Consider the following 22,371-nt stretch of genomic DNA (forward strand, 5'->3'; position numbering starts at 1 on the left):
AAGATGTAACAAGGCCTTTTGCAAATGTGTTCACTTCAGTCAATTTTAGTGAACTCATACTGGTGAAATACCTTTCCTTTTGAGTATAACTATTCAGGGAAGTCTTTTGGCCAGAGAAATATCTTAGTATCTGAAGAGAAACATCATAATTTTCATCTCTGTGAAAGCTTTTTGTGGCAGGTCATCTAGAAATTGACGCAGCCTGCAGCTCTACACTACACCTGAGAATCATCCACGAGAGAGACTCCGTGGTTGTCATGCATTTGAGGAAAATGTCAGCAACAGTTCTTCCTATGTTTATACTATAAATCCATCTCAAGAGTATTTTAAAAGAACAAAGAGATGTAGAAGAAAGGAAGGAGAAATGCATGTGTGGCTGCGTTCTGATTTCCCTGCCAGGCTATGACAATTTGTCAATTGTGTGTGTGCACATGCAGAGGGGATGAAGAGGGAGAGATCAAAAGGCCTCATCACCTTTATGTGTTTTCTTATATATCCATAGTCAGGAGAATTGGACCATTGGGGCAGCTCTGCTAACATTTATTAAAAGTTCTTTGTTACAAAACACTGTCATGTCTACCCTTGAATATAAGGCCTGAGTGATGAAATACATATACATACACACCTACATATGCAGTCAATTCTTCTAATTCATGGTAGTTATATTCTATAAATTCACCACAGACACTGAACTAGTGAATACTGAACCATTGCTCCTAGTGGCAATACAGGTTTAAGTTCCTGAGAGCCTCTGTTCACATTTTCATCAACCAATCAGTACATAATCTTTTTATTTATTTAGTTTTTAATTTTTTGGCTGCATTGGGTCTTCGTTGTGGTGCATGGGCTTTCTCTAGTTGTGGCAAGCGGGGGCTACTCTTTGTTGCAGTGCATGAGCTTCTCATTGCGGTGGCTTCTATTGTTGCGGAGCACGGGCTCTAGGCATGCAGGCTTCAGTAGTTGTGGCATGTGGGCTCAGTAGTTGTGGCATACAGGCTTAGTTGCTCTGCGGCATGTGTGATCTTCCCGGAGCAGGGATTGAACCCATGTCCCCTGCATTGGCAGTGGATTCTTAACCACTGCGCCACCGGGGAAGTCCCAATACGTAATCTTCTATGGAATTTTTTTCTGTTTTTAAAGATACCTTATTTAATAAATGTTTCTTATGTTACATCCAATATTTCCTTATAATAAAAAATATTTTAATTATATCATTTTTGTGTATTGTTACTGTACTGCTTTAACTTTTTCACTCAGTCATACAAACAATACACATATGCAGTACTCATATAAAATAAACATGTAAACACTGTACAGTACACTGCTCTACAGTACAGTCATACAAAGAAAATCCTACAAACAATTAAAAATTAGCCAAAATTAAAAACATTAACTAAAACTCTGATTTTGATAGAACTGCAGGATGTGTGATGGGGCAGTGCCCTGAGTGGATTAATCTCCTGACCTTGGCTTGACCCAGGAAAACCAAAGGAGAGGTTGTTGCCTTGTTTTGCCATCTCTTCCAGGTCTTTGTTGGTGGGTTCCACTTCCTTCTCTGCCAGAATTTCTTCCATGTCTTCCGTCATGTCATTGAAGCCTTTTTTACTTATATACCATGTGATATGCATTATGTGTTTGACACTGTCCTTTATATTTTCTGTAACACCTTCAAAGCCTTTGAAAATTTTCAGGCAGTCTGGCGAAGCATTTTCCTAACAGTTAATGATAGTAGTCTGCTTGTTATTATCCCAGGCTGTGCCAACACACTAATAGTGCATATGGTGACAGACATCCAGTAGTCCATCATGGTGGTTTCTTTTATTTATTTATTTAGGCCACACCATGCACCACGTGGGATCTTAGTTCCCTGACCAGGGATTGAGCCCGCACCCCCTGCAGTGGAAACACAGTCTTAACCACTGGACTTCCAGGGAAGTCCCATGGTGGTTTCTTTGTTGGTGTTGAGAACTTTGCTAAAAAGCTCCCTCATGTTGTGCTTTTATGATGTCCTGATAGGTTGGATAACATGCAGTATTTAGGGGTATGAAAAGATGTTTAGGTTGGAGTGGGTATTTTCAATGCTGTCTTGTACAGTTTTGTTTTGTTTTTTTTTTTAGTCGGTCTTCATCTCATGAATCCACAGCTTTTGCCACTTTTCCATCTTTTTCTTAGATTCATTACACTACTATAGATGTTACTTTTGTTGCAGGAAGGGGGATCTCTTCCAGGGCCCGAGAGTGGGCTCTTGTCTAACACTTGGAAATGCGTTGTCTGAGGAGACACACATGCTGACAAAGCAAGAGACTTTATTGGGAAGGGGTTCCCCGTGTGGAGAGCAACAGGGTAAGGGAGACCAGGAGAACTGCTCTGCCACGTGGCTTGCAATCTCGGGTTTTATGGAAATGGGGTTAGTTTCTGGGTTGTCTCTGGCCAGTCATTCTGATTCAGGGTCCTTCCTGTTGGCACACGCATTGCTCAGCCAAGATGGATTCCAGTGAGAAGGATTCTGGGAGGTTGGAAGGACATATGGACTTGTGTCTCCTTTCTCCTTTTGACCTTTCCCGAATTCTTCCAGTTGGTGGTAGCTTGTTAGTTCCGCATTCCTTACCAGGATCTCCTGTTGTAACTCATACAAGTGGCTACTATCTTGCCTGGCCAGGGCAGTCAGTTTCAGTCAGAGTTTCCCCTGACACTTTTAACATTTCTGGAGTGGCCACATGTAGAGACTGGTGAATTTCCTCTTCCTAGTTTTGGATGTATTGTTGATTCATTAACATTGAACTCACAGCCAATAGCTGCATAAGTCATGACTGAATGAAGCTTATCTAACACGTGTATTTTCTCTATCATAGCCTTCTTGCACTACAAACCCTAGACAGCACTTCAACACTGTGCTTGGGGGCCATTTTCAACAGCAAAATCACCCAAAAAGCACAAAAATTCAAAAAAGTGTGGCACTAAAGAGATTGCGAAAAGGACACTTTATAATATGAAAGCTGACACCAGAAGGCAGAGTGACACTGTGTTTGACCTTAGCTGGTAACATGCATGATGGGCAACTTCAAATTTTTTATCACTCTGCACATGTCTGTAAATGACTGCAAAAATGCTATGAGTATTGATTTGGGAGTTACAAATAAAGTTCAGTGAATAGGTGAATTCGCAAATAATGAGGATTGCTTATTAAAGATCACTGATGAATTTTGTTATATTTGGTTTTTTTTTTTTTTCTCTTGGCTTCATTTGGAATAGTTTCTACTGCTACATCTTCCAGTTTCCTAATCTTTTCTTCTATGTGCACTCTCCCCTTCATCCCATCCAGTGTATTTCATATCATAATTTATAGTTTTTATCTCTTTTAGTTGGATTAGGGTCTTCCTTATGTCTTTCATGTCTCTACTTCACATGTTCATTCTTCTAGCTTCTTGGACATATGGAATAAATTTTTCTGTTTTAATGTCTTCTACTTTTACTATCTGTCATTCTGCACCTGTTTTTTTTTTATTGAAATATAGTTGATTTACAATGTTAATTTCTGCTATACAGCAAAGTGATTCAGTAGTACATATATATATATTCTTCATATTCTTTTCCATTATGTTTTATCACAGGATGTGAATATAGTTCCCTGTGCTATACAGTAGGACCTTGCTGTTTATCCATCCTATATATACTACTTTGCATCTGCTAATCCCAAACTCCCAATCCTTCCCTCCTCCACGCCCCCCTTTCCCTTGGCAACCACAAGTCTGTTCTCTATGTGACTCTGTTTCTGTTTTGTAGGTATGTTCATTTGTGTTGTATTTTAGATGCCACATATAAGTGGTATCATATGATATTTGTCTTTCTGACTTACTTCGCTTAGTATGATAATCTCTAGGTTCATCCGTGTTGCTGCAAATGGCATTATTTCATTCTTTTTTATGGCTAAGTAATATTCCATTGTGTGTGTGTGTGTATACCACATCTTTATCCATTCATCAGTTGATGGACATTTAGGTTGTTTCCATGTCTTGGCTATCGTAAATAGTGCTGCTATGAACATAGGGGTGCATGCATCTTTTCAAATTATAGTTTTGTCTGGGAATATGCCCAGGATTGGGATTGCTGTATCATATGGTAGCTCTATTTTTAGTTTTTTTAGTTATTTTTAGTTTTTTGAGGAACCTCCATACTGTTTTCCATAGTGGCTGCACCAATTTATATTCCCACCAACAGTGTAAGATTGTTCCCTTTTCTCCACACCCTCTCCAGCATTTATTATTTGTAGACTTTTTAATGATGGCCATTCTGACCAGTGTGCGGTGGTACCTCGTATTTTTGATTTGCATTTCTCTAATAGTGATGATGAGCATGTTTTCATGTTGTGCCTGTTTTAAGTGATTGATTTTTCTTCTCATTTTGGGTTATATTTTCCTGCTCCTGTGTATCACTGTTTATTTTTGATTGGATGTCAGACATTGTGATTTGGGAATATTTTTGTATTCCTGTAAATATTCTAGCAGGGAGACTGGCATTCTTGCAAAAAAAATTACATAAACAAATGTAAACTGACAACTCCGACAATGCTTGTGAAAGATGGAGTCCTCAGAAGGACCATCAAGACCTCTCTCAATTCTCTGCATTTAGGCATCTGTGGGTCTGCCCTCATATATGTCTCCTAGGGGTTCAAGTGATCACTGTGATCAACTTTTATGTTTTAATAAAATGAAACCTTATCAAGGCTACACTATTTGTACAGTTACAAATAGTAATCTATCCATGTTTCTTCTATTTGCATTGGTCTGATATATGGAAGCATAACTGGATTGCTTGTAGGACCAAGCCCCTCAGTTCTGTCTTTAACTAGGTACTTTAACCGGTCCGGGAAGATCCCACATGCCGCGGAGCGGCTGGGCCCATGAGCCATGGCCGCTGAGCCTGCGCGTCCGGAGCCTGTGCTCCGCAACGGGAGGGGCCACAGCAGTGAGAGGCCCGCGTACCGCAAAAAAAAAAAAAAAAAAAAAAAATAGTATTAAGTATTGATACATTCATAATGTTGTGCATCCACCAGCACTATCCATTTACAGAAACTTTTCATCGTCCCAAACAATAACTCGGTATCAATTAAAAAATGACTCCCCTTCCCACCCTGCCCCCAGTCTCTGGTAACCTATATTCTACTTTATGTCTGTATGAATTTGCCTATTCTAGGTATCTCATATAAATAGAATCATAAAACATTTGTCCTCTTGTGTATGGCTTATCTCACTTAGCATAATGTTTCCAAGGTTCATCTGTATTGTAGCCTGTATAGAATTCCATTCCTTTTAAGGTTGAAGAATATTCCCTTGTATGTATATGCCACATTTTGTTTATCCATTCATCTGTTGATGAAAATTTGGGTTGCTTTTTGCCTTTATGGATACTGTGAATAATGCTGCTATAAATATCCATGAGCAGTTATCTGAGTCCTAATCAATTGGGTCTGTGCTTTCAACTCTTTTTTAATTTTTGTTTTTTGTTTTTATTTTTGCTTTCAACTCTTTTGAATGTATATCTGGAATTGGAACTGCTTAAAAATATAATTCTATAAATATATTTAACTTCTTGAGGAACCACCATACTGTTTTCCACAATGGCTGTACCATTTTACATTCCCACAAGCAATGCACAAAGGGTCCCAATTTCTCCACAATGTCACCAACACTTACTTGCCTTTCTTTCTCTTTTCTTTTCTTTTTTTTTTCTACTATAGCCATCCTGGCAGTGTTAACTTGTATCTCGTGGTTTTGCATTTGATCTTAGCCAAAAGGCCAAGAAGCAATTCACTGAGGTTTTGATTTGCATTTCTCTAATGACTAATTATGCTAACCATTTTTTCATGTGCTTATTAGCCATTTATATATATTCTTTGGAGAAGTGTCTATTGCTAGTATTCTGAGTATGTTTGCATCCATATTCATAACGGATATTGGTCTATAGTTTTGGTTTTGGTTTTGTGTTCTTATGGTGTCTTTGTCTGATTTTGGTATCAAGGCAATTCTGGCATTATAGAATGAGGAAGTGTTTCCTCCTCTGCAGTTTTTTCAGAGATTGTCCTTTCCCCTTGAATGGTCCTATCATCCTTGTTGAAAATTAATTGACCATATATGTGAGAGTTTATTTGTGGGATCTCTAATCTATTTCATTGGTCTGTACGTCTGTCCCTATATTAGTGCCACACTGTTAAGTTTTGAAGTTGGATAATGAGTCCTCCAACTTTATTCTTTTAAAGAATTGTTTTGGCTATTTGGGGGCCTTTGCAATTTCATATGAATTTGGGGATTGGCTTTCCCATTTCTGCAATAAGGGCTGTTGGAATTTTGATAAGAATTGCATTAAATCTGTTATCCCTTTGGGTAATATTGATATCTTAACAATGCTGAGTCTTCCTATTTTATTTTGAACATGAGACATCTTTCCATTTATTTAGGTCTTTAATTTCATTCAGCAATGTATTTTTAGTTTCCAGCATCAAATCTTTCACCTTCTTGGTTAGATTTATTACTACATATTTTATCCTTGTAGGTACTGTTGTAAATAGAAGGAGCTTCCTAATTTCCTTTTTGGGTTGTTCACTACTATTCTATAGATACACAAATGATTTTGGGGTATTGATTTTCCCTGCAACTTTGCTGAATCCATTTATTAGCTTTATTATTTTTTGTGAGTTCTTGGGGATTTTTAATGTATAGGAGGATAATGTCATCTGCAAAAAAAAAAAAAGAGATCATTTTACAACTTCCTTTCCACTTTGGATGACGTTTTTTTTCTGGTCTTATAGCTCTGGGTAGAACTTCAAGTACAATGCTTAATAGCAACTGTGAAAGCAGGTCTCCTTCCTTGTCTTTTTCTGATTTTTCGGTCTTTCACCTTTGAGTATGATGTTAGCTGTAGGTTTTTCACAAATAACGTTATCATATTGAGGAATTTTCCCTCTATTCCTAGTTTTCTGAGCATTTTTATCCTGAAAGTTCGTTGAATCTTGTCAAATGCCTTTTCTGCATAAATTGAGATGATCATGTGGGGGTTTTTTCCTTCATTTTATTAGTGGGAAGGATTACATTGATTTTCTTATGTTGAACCACCCTTGTATTGCTGGGTCGTGGGGAGTAAACCTTTTAATATGCTGTTGGATTCAATCTGCTAATATTTTGTTGAGGATTTTTACATCTATATTCATAAAGGATATTGGTCTGTAATTTTCTTTCCCTGTGATGTCTTTATCTGGCTTTGGTATCAGAAAAATACTGGCCTCATAGAATAAGTTATGGAGTGTTTCCTCCTCTTCAATTTCTTGGAAGTTTGAGAAAGGCTGGTGTTAATTCTTCATTAAATGTTTGGTGGAATTCACTGGTGCAGCAGTCTGGTATAGAACTGTTCTCTGTCGGGAGGTTTTTGATTATTGATTCAATCTCTTTACTTCTTATAGGTCTTTTGAAATATTTTATTTCTTCTTGAGTCAGTATAGGTAATTTCTGTTCCAAGGAATTTTTCCATTTTTGCTTGGTTATCTAATTTGTTGGTGTATAGTTGTTCACAATATTGTACTATAATCCTCTTTATCTTTGTAAGGTTGGTGGTAACATCTCCAATTTCATTTCTGATTTTGGTTATTTGTGTTTTCTCTTTTCCTCTTTGTTAGTCTAGGTAAAGGTTTAATAATTTTGTTGATCTTTTCAAAGAGCCAACGTTTGGTTTCATTGATTTTCTCTGTTGTTTTTCTTTTGTCCATTTGGCTTATCTCTACCCTGTTTTTTGTTATTTCCTACTTTCTGTAGCTTTTGGTTTAGTTTGTCCTTTTTGTAGTTTGTGAAGGTGTGAAGTTAGGTTATTGATTTCAGATCTCTTTTATATAGGTGATTACTGCTATAAATTTCCCTCCTAGCACTGTTTTTGCTGTGTACCATAAATTTTGGTATGTTGTGTTTTCATTTTCATAAGTCTTTAAGTATTTTCTGGTTCAATTTGTGATTTCTTCTTTGACACATGGATTTTTGTCTTAGTCCACTCAGCCTGCTATGCAAAATACAAGAGAATGGGTAGCTTATAAGCAACAGAAATTTATTTTTCACAGTTCTTGAGGCTGAAAGTCTGAGATCAGTGTGCCAGAATTGTCAGGCTGTCTTTCTGGTTGCAGACTTCTCACTGAGTCCTCACATGGCAAAATGGGCTAGGAAGTTCTGTGGGCTCTCATTTATAAGAGCACTAATCCAATTCATGAGGACTCCACCCTCCTGACCTAAGCAACTCTCAAATGCCCCACCTCCTAATACCATCACATTGGGCAGTAGGATTTCAACATATGAATTTTCAGACCATAGCAGTTGTTTAAGAGTGTGCAGTTTAATTTCCACATATTTGTGAATTTTCCAGTTTTCCTATTAATTTCTAATTTCATTTGGCTGTAGTCAAGGAAGTTACTTTGTATGATGATATCAATCATTTAAAATCTATTGATACTTGTTTTGTGGCCTAATGTATAATCTATCCTGGGAGAATGTTTCACATGCACTTGAGAAGAATGTGTGTTTTGCACTTTGGGGGTGGAGTGTCATTTATCTGTTAGATGTAGTTCGTTTATTGACTTGAGTTCTCTGTCTCTTTACCTACCTTCCATGTGGTTGATCTATCCATTATTGAAGGTGGGGTATTGAAATCTCTCATTATTAATGTAGAACTGTTTCTCCATTCAATTCTTTCCATGTTTGCTTTATATATTTTGATGGATCTGTTATTAGATGTGTAAATGCTTATAATTGCTGTATCTTCTTGCTGTGTTGACATTTTATTAATATATAATGACCTTCTTTGTCACTTGTAATCTTGGATTTAAAGTCTGTTTTGTCTTGTATTAGTATAGGCACCACAGCTCTTTTTTTTGTTACTATTTGCATAAAATAGCTTTTTCCACTGTTTCACTTTCAACCTATTTGTGTCTTTGGATCTAATGTGAGTCACTCATAGACAGCATGTAGCTGGATAATGTTTGGCTTTTTAATCCATTCTGCCAGTCTCTGTCTTTTGATTGGAGAGTTTCATCCATTTACATTTAAAGTAATTACTGGAAAGGAGGAACTTCTGCCAACTTGCTCTTTGTTTTCCAAGTGCCTTACTTTTTTTTAATCTCTCATTTTCTCCATTTTTGCCTGAGGAATTATTGTCAGACACCTAAAGTGAACTTTGTAAGGTAGGCAGTCGTCCTTCTGGCAGGTGAACTTGATAGATATTGGAAACACTCTAGGCTGAACGAACCACATGGTCAAAGGGAATATTTTTTGTTCAAGGAGGCATGAGAGGACATGTGAGATTGCAAAGAGAACCTTGATCTTCTGAGAGACAGTATTGCCAGGAGGCAACTGTATGTCTTTCACTGGATGTTCAAATTCAGCCTGTGTTCCTGAGATGTGTGACTCTGGGAGATTTGCTAGTGCTGCCTGAGTCTCAGGTTGCTGACTGTGCCATAGAAAAGATTATAGCATTTGTGGGAGGATTAATAAAAGAAAAACACACCAAACAACTTACATGTGCCAATCACTCCGTTGTTTGCTTTATGAATAAATAAACTCTCACAACCACCTGGTGAAGTGGGAATTATTTTTGTTTTGATGCTGAAATCAAAGCTTGAGAAATGAAGTAACTTTTCTAAGATTAATGAAAAGCAAGTGTCAGTACCAATAGGCTGATTCAAACCTGGGAATTTGGGTCCAGAGCTGGGAATATTTAATTGCTTGAATGCTGCATACAAAGTTCTCAGCATACAGTGCAGGTACACAGTGCACTGTATATAGCCAGCCATGAGACTAAAATACTGCTGCTAGCGACACTGTTTGTTACCATTATAATTTTTTCCCTATTCATCTTTAATGCCAGAACTTACTTTCTGTGCCCCTCAAGCCACACAGCCTTGTCATTCTTTCATCAACGAAATCATAGGCATTTTTTTCTCTAACACAATTGCATCCTGTTTAAAAGGTAGTATCTGACTCCCCTTCGGTGCCCAACACAGAGCTATTCTCCCACAAAGTGCTCAGTGATGTGTGCCTTCGTTCTTTCAGGATTTTTACGAATGACTGCACAATTGTCTCCAGCAACATATGACTAGCCCAAGGCTACTGAAGCTACTCCAACTTTCCAGGCATCAGTGACCTTCAATAACATGGTTGTAAACTCTATTCAGGAACACTGAGGGCAGTTGCACTCATTTCAAAGGACCCTGTACTGAGAGGTGATGCTGAAGACCTTTAGGCTTCTGGTCTCACTGGGCAAAGCCTCACTTCTTCTCCACAGGGACCTGGAGCCTCCTTCATTCTGCTCTTTCTCCAAGACACATGTGTAGTACACCCTCCCATCTTCCGGCAGCCCTGCTGTGTTCTTGTCTCACTTTTTCCTATCCAGTGTCCTTTGTGTCTCCTCAGAGTATTTTGGATAATAAATATATTCCCCTGCAAGATGGTTCAAATACCAAAGGAAGATTTGTTGGAAGCAAATGGGAGTGTCTTGTAAGAGCCCCCCAAAAGGTGAAACAGTAAGTAGATGGGTGACAAGTGATTAGGAAGACCCACTAGAAGATGTGACATTTGAGACCAGAATGATGAAGCAGCCATGTGAAGATAATGATGATGAAATTAATAGCTAATATTTATTTTAGTGCTTTTGAGGTACCAGGCATTATAAGCATCTTACATCAATTAACCCACTTAATCTTCATAATAATCCTGAGATCTTATTATCATCATTTTACAGATGGAGAAACTTAGGCATGGTGCAGCAAAGTAATTTGTCCAAGGTCATACAAAGCCAGTATACACGTAACTTGGTTGTATACCCAGGTAACATGACTCCAGAGCCTGTGCTCTTCATACACATCAAGAAATGGTTAAGAGATAAGACTGAGCATGATTCTCCATTGGTGACATTATAACATCATTAGGATCTCAGGTATATACTCTTACTGCTTTCTTAAAACCGTCACTATCTCAAATATTTAAGTCTCTGGCTTTCTTTTCCTAGTTCAGTATTATTGTGAAGGCACTTTAAATCAAGAATTGTAAAACATTATCGTGTATGCTCATGCTTTTTAAATGACAAAGTATGAGTATTTGGATGAATCCTCATAACAAAATAACAAGATGGCATAAAACTATGTGTAGTGAAAGCGAATAAAATCTGGGGGATTAAAGGACTACTTCATCTTTGCTGTATCAGTGCTTAGGAGAGCAAGGACAGAGCACGGGAGAAACAAAAAGCTACCGCCATTATTGCACAACTAAATATACTTCTAGGGGCCAGTCTATCCATAATTATAAATGTTCTTATCCTTGTTTGATACCATCCCATACTCCTTTAATTATAAATCTCTCGAAGATCCTTCAACATGCCATAGAATGTCGAAATAAATCTTATAACTAAAACAAAATCAAAGGAAAGATAAATTTCTGCTTATTATTAAAACTTCACCATCCCATTCCAAACCCACTATACCTGGTGAGAATTGCTATGTGCCTTCACCTCTTAGCTTTCTGTTAAAAGTAGCATAGGTACCAGAGTAGAATATTTTGTCTAAAGTTGGAAACCCTATTACTCATTCCATACCAGAATTATATCAGCAATATAATATTCTTCCTTAAAATAATGTATTACAACTATCAAATGCCATAGAGAACATAATCTGAAATATAAATTATATAACTGCCCTTTACTTGCAACTGTGTCCATACAATCCTAATCACTGATCTGTATCACCTTTCCAGTCACAAGAAAGGAATTGTGAAGCCAGTAAGGCTATTCCTTTTTTTATCTGAAACTTATATTTGAAGCCATCCCCCTTGTAATTATCTGTCAAGGTTCAGTGTAGAAAACAAAAACTATTTTAAGAAGGTATGTTGCAGGATACTAGTGCTCTCAAAATTGGTGAGCAGGCTGGAGAAGTAATGGGAACAGCTCTGGACTAGTAAATTCCAACCTCCCATAACAATGATCAAGGAATGGGGAAATGACTGCTGCTGTTACTAGTGTTGCTGCCAACAGTAGTACCTCAAAGCCACAAAACTTGAAACTAGACACTGAATAATGTATTCTGGATGCAGAAAACATGATAGAACTTACTTGTCTGCTTTGCCTAGAACGAACTCCAAGAGCGTGTGTGCCTTACATACAGTTGTCCTCAGCATCTGTGAGGGACTGGTTCCAGGACCAACATACTCCCTCACCCCCTATGGATACAAAAATCTGCAGGTGCTCCAAATCCCTTACATAAAATGGCATAGTATTTGCTATAACCTAGGCACATCCTCCTGTATACTTTAATTATCCCTAGGTTACTTATAATACCTAATACAATGTAAATGCCATGTAGTTGTAAACACAATGTACATACCATGTAAATAACTGCCTGCAGCAGGTAAGTTCAAGTTTTTCTTTTTAGAACTTTCTGGATAAAAACTTTTTTTTAACATTTTCCAACTGCGAGTGGTTGAATCTGCAGATGCAGAATCTGCAGTTATGGAGGATCACTGTAATTAGGACTCATTCCTTAGGATTTGGATTAAAAAGCACATCCTCTCTGCTCTAATCCCTCATAGTATGTATAGTTTCTTGGTTATGTTCTCACAGCACTTGTAAAAATTAAAATGTGTCAATTAAGCCAACTGGAAATGGACTGTGGATTATCCTTATCAAAATAGAGAAATTCTTAGCTCAGAGATCAGGCCATTTTTTTCTAGGTTTGTTAGTCTCCCACTGAAGGCTATATAGGAAAGCTGATCCTAATTCTTCAAGAGGAAAGTAGTGGAAAATTTTGTAAGAAGTATCAGTGTGTCAGTGAAAGAGTCCAATATATACAAAATGATTTTACTAGAGACCAAAAATTTTACTCACACCACTTTTTACTTCTGTTGCAACTTTAATTTTCAATTATAACATTTATTGGATCCACTGGGTGACTAAATATCTTCACATGCCCATTAGCTAATTTCTATGTAGGACTCTTGAGTAAAATGCATGCTGCTACTATAAGATATGCATATTCATTTATAATATGCTTGTTTGCTCTCCTGTAGAATTGTTTACAAATTAGCATCATTGCAAAGAAAGACTTACACATAATTCCTAAATCCTTCAGGTTTTTCTAACATTAATCTTCTGATGTCTAGCAAGCTAAGAATGCTTAGTGAACACTTTGCTACATTTCTTACATAAGCTTTCTTTCCAGTGTGAGTTCTTTGATGTAAAATGAGGGATGCATTTTAACTGGACTTCCCACAATTTTTATATTCATATTGCTTCTCTCCTGTAGGTGTTTAATGTTTTTTAAGAGATTCATATCACCTAATGTCTTTCCCATACTTGTAACATGTAAAGGGTTTTTCCCCAGTGTGGATTTACTTATGTCAATTAAGGGATTAATGCTGGCTAAAGTCTTTCCCACATTTACTGCCTTCATATAGTCTCTCTACAGTGTGAATTGTGATAGACAATAAGGCTTGTATCATTGCTAAAGAGTTTCCCATATTCATTACATTCATAAGAATTTTCTCCAGTATAGATTTTCTGATTTTCAATCAGGGAGGATCTATGGCTACAGTATATTATGACAAATTCTGCATTTATGCAGTTTCTCTCTTATATGATCTTTCACATGTATAGTGATTTATATGGCCTAAAGGCTTTTCCACACTTATTGTACTACTGGGTTTCTCTCCATTATGTACTCTTTGATGGGCAGTAAGATTTGAGCCTTTGCTAAATGCTTTCCCACACTCATTACATTTATATGGCTTTTCTCCAGTATGAATTCTCTGATGTACAGTAAGGTTTGAACTACAGCTGAAGGTCTTCCCACATTTAATACATTCATAGGGTTTCTCTCCAGTATGAATTCTGTGATGTTGAAACAGGGATGCCCTATGACTGAAGGCTTTCCCACATATACTACATTCATAAGGTTTCAACCTAGTGTGGTTTCTCAAATGCATATTCAGTGATTCAGGCTGGCTGAAGGATTTCCTGCATTTTTGACATTCGAAGGGTTTTTCTTCAGTATGAATACTCTGATGCTGAATAAGAAATGAGAGGCTGCTAAAGACTTTCAGACATTTGTTGCATTCAAATTGTTTCTCTATACTGTGAATTCTTTGATGTCGAGTAAGGTGTGAGCTACAGCAAAAGGCTTTTCCACATTCGCTGCATTCATAAGGTTTCTCTCCAGTGTGAATTTTCTGATGGTGAATGAGAGATGACCTGTGAATAAAGGCCTTCCCACATATTCGACATTCATAGAGTTTTTCTTGAGTATGAATTCTCAGATGTTCAATGAGATGTGAAACACGACTAAAAGCCTTTCCACAGTTCATACATTCATATGGTTTCTCTCCAGTGTGAGTGCTTTGATGATTAGTAAGTGATGAGACATGGCTAAAGGCCTTCCCACATTCAATACATTTGTAAGGTTTCTCTCCACTGTGGCTTATTTGATGTCGAGTAAGGGATGAGCCATGGCTAAAAGTCTTCCCACATTCATGACATTCATAGGGTTTCTCTCCTGTGTGAATTCTCCAATGGCGATTAAGGATTGATTGTTTCCCAAAGGCTTTCCCACATTCACTACATGTATAGATTTTCTCTCTATTAAAAGTCTGGTGAAGGGTAAGAGATTTGCTTTGGCTGAAGGCTGCCACACTTTCATCAGAATTCAAAAGTTTCTTTCCATCATTGATATTCTCATTTTTTATAACTGAATTTGCTGGTAGGCTCTTCTTAAATATATCACGTTTATGTGACTTCCCTTCAGCAGAAATTCTCTGTGGTTCAGAAAGAATAGACTTTAAAGGCAAGATGCTCCTAAACTTACTGCATTTGTAAACACTTTCCCCGGTGGGACTTTCTCTAAAGGTGAGGGTCACTGGTCTGAAATGTTCTACCTGATTTTCACACTTCCCCTCCAACTTCTCTATATAATCCAAGTCCTTGTTAAAATTTGAAAATTCATGACTTTGTTTTATAGTTTTTTCCATTATTACCATTTGGGGAAAATCTTCATCATAAATATCTTCCTTCGTTGATAATTCTTTGCTTTCCCATCTTGATTTCCAATCTGTAACATATCAAGACAGCAAAACACTGCTTTTTCTGAACTTCTTGAAAAGAAACTTCTATGGTAGAAATAGGAGAACTGGATAAAAAATAAAGTCATTCCCCTCTAACCCCCAAGACACATGGCTCTGACAACTCTCATATATTCAATGATTTCTGAACAAAGTTCAAATGCAGCACAGAGAATACAGACAGCTCACAGAGGCAGGAACAGAGTATAATAAGGGAAATGGGTTAATATAGGCAATCAGTTTTGGGGGAAAAAAGGAAACTATCAGAAAGAAAATGCAGAAGGCATTCTGGATCCCAAGCCAACATTTTGTGCCTATACTTATGTGAAAGACTACATTTTATCTCACACAGCCTTGGTTCTCCAACGTTCGATTAATCTAAATTTGCTGTCAGATTAGTATGCTTAATATGAAGAATATATAGCACTGTGCTAAACAGCTACAATGAAAACAAAATAATCTAAATACTCTTTATGGCTCAGAAAGATTTAAGCTTTGTGAGTTTATGTAGGATCTGTGTGAAATCATATTTATTGACATTAAAAAAATACTGTTCTGGACTTCCCTGGCACAGTGGTTAAGAATCCACCTGCCAATGCAGGGGACACAGGTTCGAGCCCTGGTCTGGGAAGATCCCACATGCCACAGAACAACTAACCCTTGCACCACAACTACTGAACCTGCGCTCTACAGCCTGTGCGCTACAACTACTGAAGCCCGCGTGCCCTAGAGCCCGTGCTCCCCAACAAGGGGAGCCACCGCAATGAGAAGCCCGTGCACCACAACAAAGAGTAGCCCCCGCTCACCGCAACTAGAAAAAGCCCACACGCAGCAATGAAGACCCAACGCAGCCAGAAGAAAAAATAAAGAAAATACTGTTCTCAGAAAACTTCTTATATATCCCTTACTTCCTCTAACACTTATGTTCATATTTGTTCTTTGAAGTTCTGCCTTAGGGGAAAAGTGATTTTCCATCTAATTGACAGCTTTTTCAGCCTAAAAGCATTTGTATATTTTTCCTTAAGTGGACTCGAAAAGAATAATTGCCTTATTTTCATTTCAAATAAATAACAATTTGAATTATTATGATGCCAAAACCCTCCACTTTTGATGAGATGACATGAGTAATACAGAAAAATAATAATTTAGGATAGAGGAATGGTTGTTTTGAAATCTAAGCTAAGGATCCCTCAATTTTGTTACATTTGGAATCTCTGATGACAGTATCCCTAAAATATACTAAAATGCCTCCATACTTTCTACAAGCATCTTTAAACAAAGATCTCCTTTGCCTGATTCACCATGACTTACCTGGAAACAAACTTTTTGACAGCTTTTTCTCCACCATCCAAGGTTCTTTGCCATCCTCCAATAAAGCAATCACGTATGGCTTAGGTATGGAAAGACCTGCTTACAGGAAAAATATAGAACAAACATTGTTTAAGCTGTGGCCTTCATGGAGGAGAGACTATCATCAAAAAAGGGACCGAAGAAAGGTCTGAAAGATGTTCACTGAGACGGGAAGGTAAGCTTCAGGCAGGACACAACAGAGCTATACATTTCCTCAGAACATTTACTAAGGAGGATCTCTAGCAATTTGGAGTGGCAGAAGAAAGATCTCCCTCATTGGGGTGGAGGCAGAGATATGCTTACCTAGAGATACCAGGTTTTCATAATTCTGTACCATCACATCCTTGTATAAATTCCTCTGAGTAGGATCTAGCCATCCCCACTCTTCATGGGAGAAGTCTATAGCCACATCACTAAATGTCACCTGAAATAGCAAACACATTTAAGCTCAACCATAGCCCTGGCCTCTTTTGTCACTGGTTAAGAGGTAAAATTACCCTGGGGTGGAAGAAAGGGAACAAGATTCAGCAGTTGTGACAATGATCAGGAATCTGATCTAAGTTAAGTAATAATTGGATAATTATGTGCTTGGCATTGTTATACAATAAGGATAAGAGATAAATATAAGAGCTCTGCTTCAGAAGAGTAGGGAATAGAATTATAAAATTTTTCAAAATCAGCATTCAACTTTTGGCATATGGTCAAGTGCTTAGCTCTGTTTTTTATAGTTTACGTGCCAGGTAAAAGAACATGAATTAAGGTTCAAAAAAAAAGAAGAATCCAATAGGTTCATAATAAAAAGACACCTTTATATTAAAGATAGACACATTCATAACCAATTTATAAACAAAAAGCAAAAATATTTATGGTACATAATTAAACATCATATTCATAATCTATAATTAAAATAATTTGAGACCCCTGGGCAAGAAGACTGGTTTCATGCCATAGGTAGTCCTTGAATAGAACCTTAAAGGAAGGGCAAAGAAAAAAAAAAAGACACATTTCAAGGAAAATATTCTAAGAAAATAGATTTCTTCCCAATAGTACTCATTCACAGTATTATTTAAAATAGCAAAATTTTAGAAAAATTTTTAATGTTTAATAATAGCTTACTGGTTAGTCAAATTAAAATATGTGCAAACAAAGTATGCATTTAAAATGTCATTATTATTACCTTTCACTGGTGAAATAGGCATTGTTTGGCTATTGTAAATTTTTCACTCCAAGTGTAGATTCAATATTCTGTTACTTTATTTGGATATTTTATTAATACACGTGTTCACCAGCGACACTGGTCTTTGGTTTTAAAGAGGGAATTTACCTTCATCAGGTGTTAGGGAAATAATTAAAAATCAAATCTACCAAGCAGAAAATCCTCTCTACAGTGTAAAAAAAAAAACAGTTTTATTACTGAATAAGCATTAAACCAGACTATAATGCACTTCACAGGTAATCACTAATGAGACTCCAAGGACAGAAAGAAATTTCACCCTTTTATAAACTCAAGCAGATACAATCCATTACACATATTTTCAAAGTAAATGATAACTTGTCCTTAAGTAAGAGGACTTGACAGCATCATTTGCTACACACAGTTCATCCTAAATTCACTTGGTAATTGGGGTAGTCATCTGTGTTAACTGCCTTTACCCCAAAGAAAAATTTTAAAACTCATATCTTTATGACAAGCAAGTAGTTAGAATCTGCAGCCAGGAGTCTAGGCTAAACTCCCATACAGATAGGGAGATAGGGGTGCATCTTCCTTCATGTTTCCATTTTGAAGAGATGGCTCCAAGGCCCTTAAGAAAGACTTTAATGCTTTGCAAAACCGGCAGAGGCTTATTTAGCTTTGAAAAAGCTGAACAAGCATCTCAAAGGGAGAGGGAGAGGATATACAATTACAGATTTTTCTCAAGGAAACACTAAGAAAAGGGAGGGGGAGAAGGTCTCTCTTTTGGCACCAGGGAAAATTCTTTTTTCCACTTGTATTTACTCTTAGCCAGGTATTAGGGTTACGCTAGCCTTATCATATGAACTGAGAAAATTTCCATCTTTTCCTATTTTCCACAGTGGTCTTTTTCTTTTTTAAGATTTTTTTTTTGATGTGGACCATTTTTAAAGTCTTTATTGAATTTGTTATAATATTGCTTCTATGTTTTGGTTTTTTGGCCGCAAGGCATGTGGGATCTTAGCTCGCTGACCAGGGATTGAACCCATACCCCCTGCACTGGAAGGTGAAGTTAACCACTGGACCGCCAGGGAAGCCCCCCACAGTAGTCTTTAAATGATTAGCTTTTAAAAATCCCAAATGATAAGCCAAATTAAAAAATCAACACTACATTAAATGAATAAAACACTATGTTTTACTCCACCAATGCAAAGATATTTTACATTTTAAGTTTTGATATTAATGAATATCATTGTATTAATAGTCTAGAGAAGAAACCTCACATAATCTAATAGATACTCTTTGATCTTTATTTAAATCAGTGTTTCTCAATCTTGGCACTACTGACATTTTAGGCTGGACAATTCTTTACTGTGCGAGCTGTCCTGTGCATTTTAGGATGTTTAGTAGGATCCCTAGCCTCCACCCTTTAGATGCCAGTAGCAACTCCCCTTAACCACCCCCACCCCCAGTTAGAACAACTGAAAATGTCTCTAGACATTATCAAATGTCCCTTATGAGTGGCACTAAGGGGGATAAAGTCACCCCCTTTTGAAAACCACTGCTGTACAAAATTTTTGCACTTCTTTGAAAGACTCTTGGGCCTCTCTACCTACACGCAAGGTGTTTTCTCAGTTTGGTATAACTTCACTTCTACCTCTGCCGCCCTGGTACTATGAGACACTGAAACAACTCCAGCCTTGCTTCCCCAGGGATGCTTCAACTCTTTCTTCCCCTTCAATTGCCTGAGCAGCCTGGGATGTTAATTCACCTTTGTCCCCAGAACTTAGGATATTAAATAAATACCTTAATTTCTTATGCTTTCTTACTTTTCTACCAGTCCTGTACTACTCAGTACAGTAGCCACCATATTTGGCTATATAAATTTAAATTAATTAAAATAAAATTTAAATAAAATTTAAAATTCAGTTCCTCAGTCACTGTAGCACTCAATAGTCATATGGCACTGGTGGCTACCACATTGAACAGTACACAAGTAGAACACTACCCCCACTGTAGAAAGTTCTCTTGGACAGTATTGCACGAGATCATGAAATCCTGCATGTCAGTGTACACCCAAACCTGTGTAAGAGTCTTCCTAACAGGTACTTCATTAAGTGTTTAGAAAATGAATCCATGAGTGATTTTGGCAATTAGTTCGCTTTAGCTTTTACTTAAAAAAAAAAGTTCTTTCAATTCTAATTATCTAATATACCCAAGAAACAGACTCTGCCCAACACGCACACCTGCCACTCATACCTTCTCCTGTGCAGGCTTCACTTCCATGCCATGATTCTGTCCCATCATTTTCTCATCACTCTTTCACTCAATAGCTATTTACTAAGCATCTGTTTTATGCCAGATACCACTCTGGACACTGAAGATAAAACAGTCAACAAAAAAGAAAAAAAAATCCCTTCCAGTGGGAGGAGACAACAATGAGTGTATGCATATACTAAACACATAGTGTATCAGCTAGTGAGTGATAGGTGCTATGAAAACACAGTGATGGAGGAGTGGAAGTGACAGTCGAGAGAAGGTGACTGCAATTTTAAATAGGTGTTCAGGGAGGCTTTACCGAGAAAGTAACCCCTGAGCAGAGATACAGAGGTAAGAATGCAAGCTTGTGTATATCCAGGGAAAGAATATTCCAAGTAGATGGTACAGCAGATTCCAAGGCCTGGAGGCAGTAGCCAGTGTGGCTGGAGCTCACAGGGAACAAAGAGACAGAGAAGGAAGATGAGATCAGGGAGGTAATAACAGAGCCTAACTGTACAAAGCTTTTTTTTTTTTTTTTTTTTGTACAAAGCTTTTTATGTCACGACCCAACTCTGATTTCGATTATGAGTTAAGGCCACCAAAGAGTTTTAAGCTGAGGAATGACAGGATATTATATAACAAGAGGATCTCTATGACAGCTGTATTGAGAAGAGACTGAAGAGGGTCAGGGGCAGAAGAAGGCAATCCAGCAAGGTGACTACTGCAAAATATAAGTGGCTTGTACCAGGGTGGCAGTGGTAGTGGCAGTGATGGGGTAACTAATGGTCAGATTGTGTAGATACACTGTGTATATTTTAGATCCAACTAGAGTGTCTGAATGTTAGTTATAAGAGAAAGGGAGATCTCAAGGATGACTCCAAACCTCTCGACTTGAACGACTGAAAGGACTGACATACACCATTAATTGAGACCACATGATACAGTTTGGACAACTACAAAGCAAATAATTCCAAACTTGAATTTTGAATTGTAATTTTTAAAAAAAGTTTTGCTCAAGACTCTTCAGAGACTTCTAGCAGGAAACTGGTAGAAAACAGAAGCACTGAGAGAAGACAGTACTTTGGAGTTCTGCAGTCTACATCCTGTGCTATAATGAAAGGAATCATAGATCCAGTCCCTAAAAGAACTCGTGAGGTGGGAACTGGTAGGAAAGGCAAAGCAAACACTCAAGAGTCCTGATAAGTAGGTGTTTCAGGAAGATTTGGGGACATACCAACTTACCTGAAACATGACTGCAATTTCCAAAAGTCAACACAGTCCTCTTTCCAGGCTCTCTTCTTATAGAAGGGCAGTGCCTGAAAAGGCAGATCAAGGACAGGAAAAAGCAGTCATGAAAAATCAGGCTTATCTTGCAGCTCTGGACACACCTGCATGGAGAATCACACTGGGAATCACTTTCTAGGGCTCTACCTTTCCCTAGGCAAGAGGTTACCTGGGAATCACTTTCTAGGGCTCTAACCTTTCCCTAGGCAAGAGGTAACCAGGTGCCATTTGCGTGTAAATCAACTATCATATACATAAGTGACAAACTCATAAAACAACAGTAATAACTGTTAAATAAGAGCTCTTTCGATCTTCACCACTATGCATAGTAGGCATTCACATTATTCCAGATTTCTTTTTTTAAACTCTGAGAAAACTGAAACTCGGCGATATTAAAGCAATTTGTTCAAGGTTTACACACTGGATTTTTTTTTTTAATGTAGATGGCGTTTTCTTTCAGTGCGTACAACGCACACTGGCTCTCCCTTTTCCTTTTCGCAACAGCTCTGAGGTAAGCGCCATCCTTACTCCCCTTTTACAAAGCATGACAGAGGCCCAGAGAAGCTAGGGGCCTATTTGGGCTCACACCGCGGGGCAGACCCTGGGACCAGCGACGTTGTGGCTGCCATGCCCAGCGCCCGGGTGCCATCAGCCCGAGGCCTGCGGCGGCCCTCCCGGGACCCACACTTGCCTTAAACCTCAGCGGAGCCCGCCGGCACCGAAGCCGTGCGCGGCCGTCCACAGTGGGCACCTCCTTGTACCTAACGCGCCGGATCGCTGCAGCGGACAATGGCCTCCCGCCTTGCGGGAACTGCGCTGCCCAGAGTCCTCCGCGATTCCAGGACCGAGAATTCCGCCGCAGGGCCGGAGAAGACCGCGGGGCGGGCCAAAAGCGGAGTCCACGGCCGGCTGCACTTCTCAGACTCCTACGCGTCACATACAAAAGTTGCCGGTGCGTCGCACGGTCGCCTCCCAAAAAACCACACTTCCCAGGAGGCACTGCGACCGCGCGATCTCGGCGCACCGCGAGACCACAGCCTGGGCTGTGTGAGAAATTACACAGGGCTGCTCCACCGGGCACACACGCTAAGTACCAGGAGGACAACAGTCGTTTCTGGCGGACTCTGCTTCCCGGAGCCAACGGCAGCCGTCTGCATGCACTGTGAAGACAATGGCGCCCGA

General features: G+C 38.4%; 1 protein-coding gene across 2 annotated transcripts; it reads right to left on the bottom strand.

Annotated features, from left to right (window-relative positions):
- Positions 1–12,877: 12,877 nt before the first annotated feature.
- LOC136141060 (zinc finger protein 181) lies at positions 12,878–22,160 on the bottom strand. Of its 2 annotated transcripts, XM_065899203.1 has the most exons (5): positions 21,951–22,160; positions 21,148–21,221; positions 16,779–16,899; positions 16,437–16,532; positions 12,878–15,115 (listed from the first exon to the last, which is right to left on the bottom strand). In XM_065899203.1, exons 2-5 carry the CDS (start codon positions 21,154–21,156, stop codon positions 13,629–13,631), a joined length of 1,713 nt encoding a protein of 570 aa, XP_065755275.1. In that variant the 5' UTR covers positions 21,157–21,221; positions 21,951–22,160; the 3' UTR covers positions 12,878–13,628. The 2 variants fall into 2 exon arrangements, with proteins under 2 accessions (XP_065755275.1, XP_065755276.1); XM_065899204.1 differs by lacking the exons at positions 21,148–21,221; positions 21,951–22,160 and having other exon boundaries at positions 13,629–15,115; positions 16,779–16,902.
- Positions 22,161–22,371: the final 211 nt, after the last annotated feature.

The sequence above is a fragment of the Phocoena phocoena genome, chromosome 20 (genome assembly GCF_963924675.1).
Source record: "Phocoena phocoena chromosome 20, mPhoPho1.1, whole genome shotgun sequence".
In the NCBI taxonomy this organism is placed as follows: domain Eukaryota; kingdom Metazoa; phylum Chordata; class Mammalia; order Artiodactyla; family Phocoenidae; genus Phocoena; species Phocoena phocoena.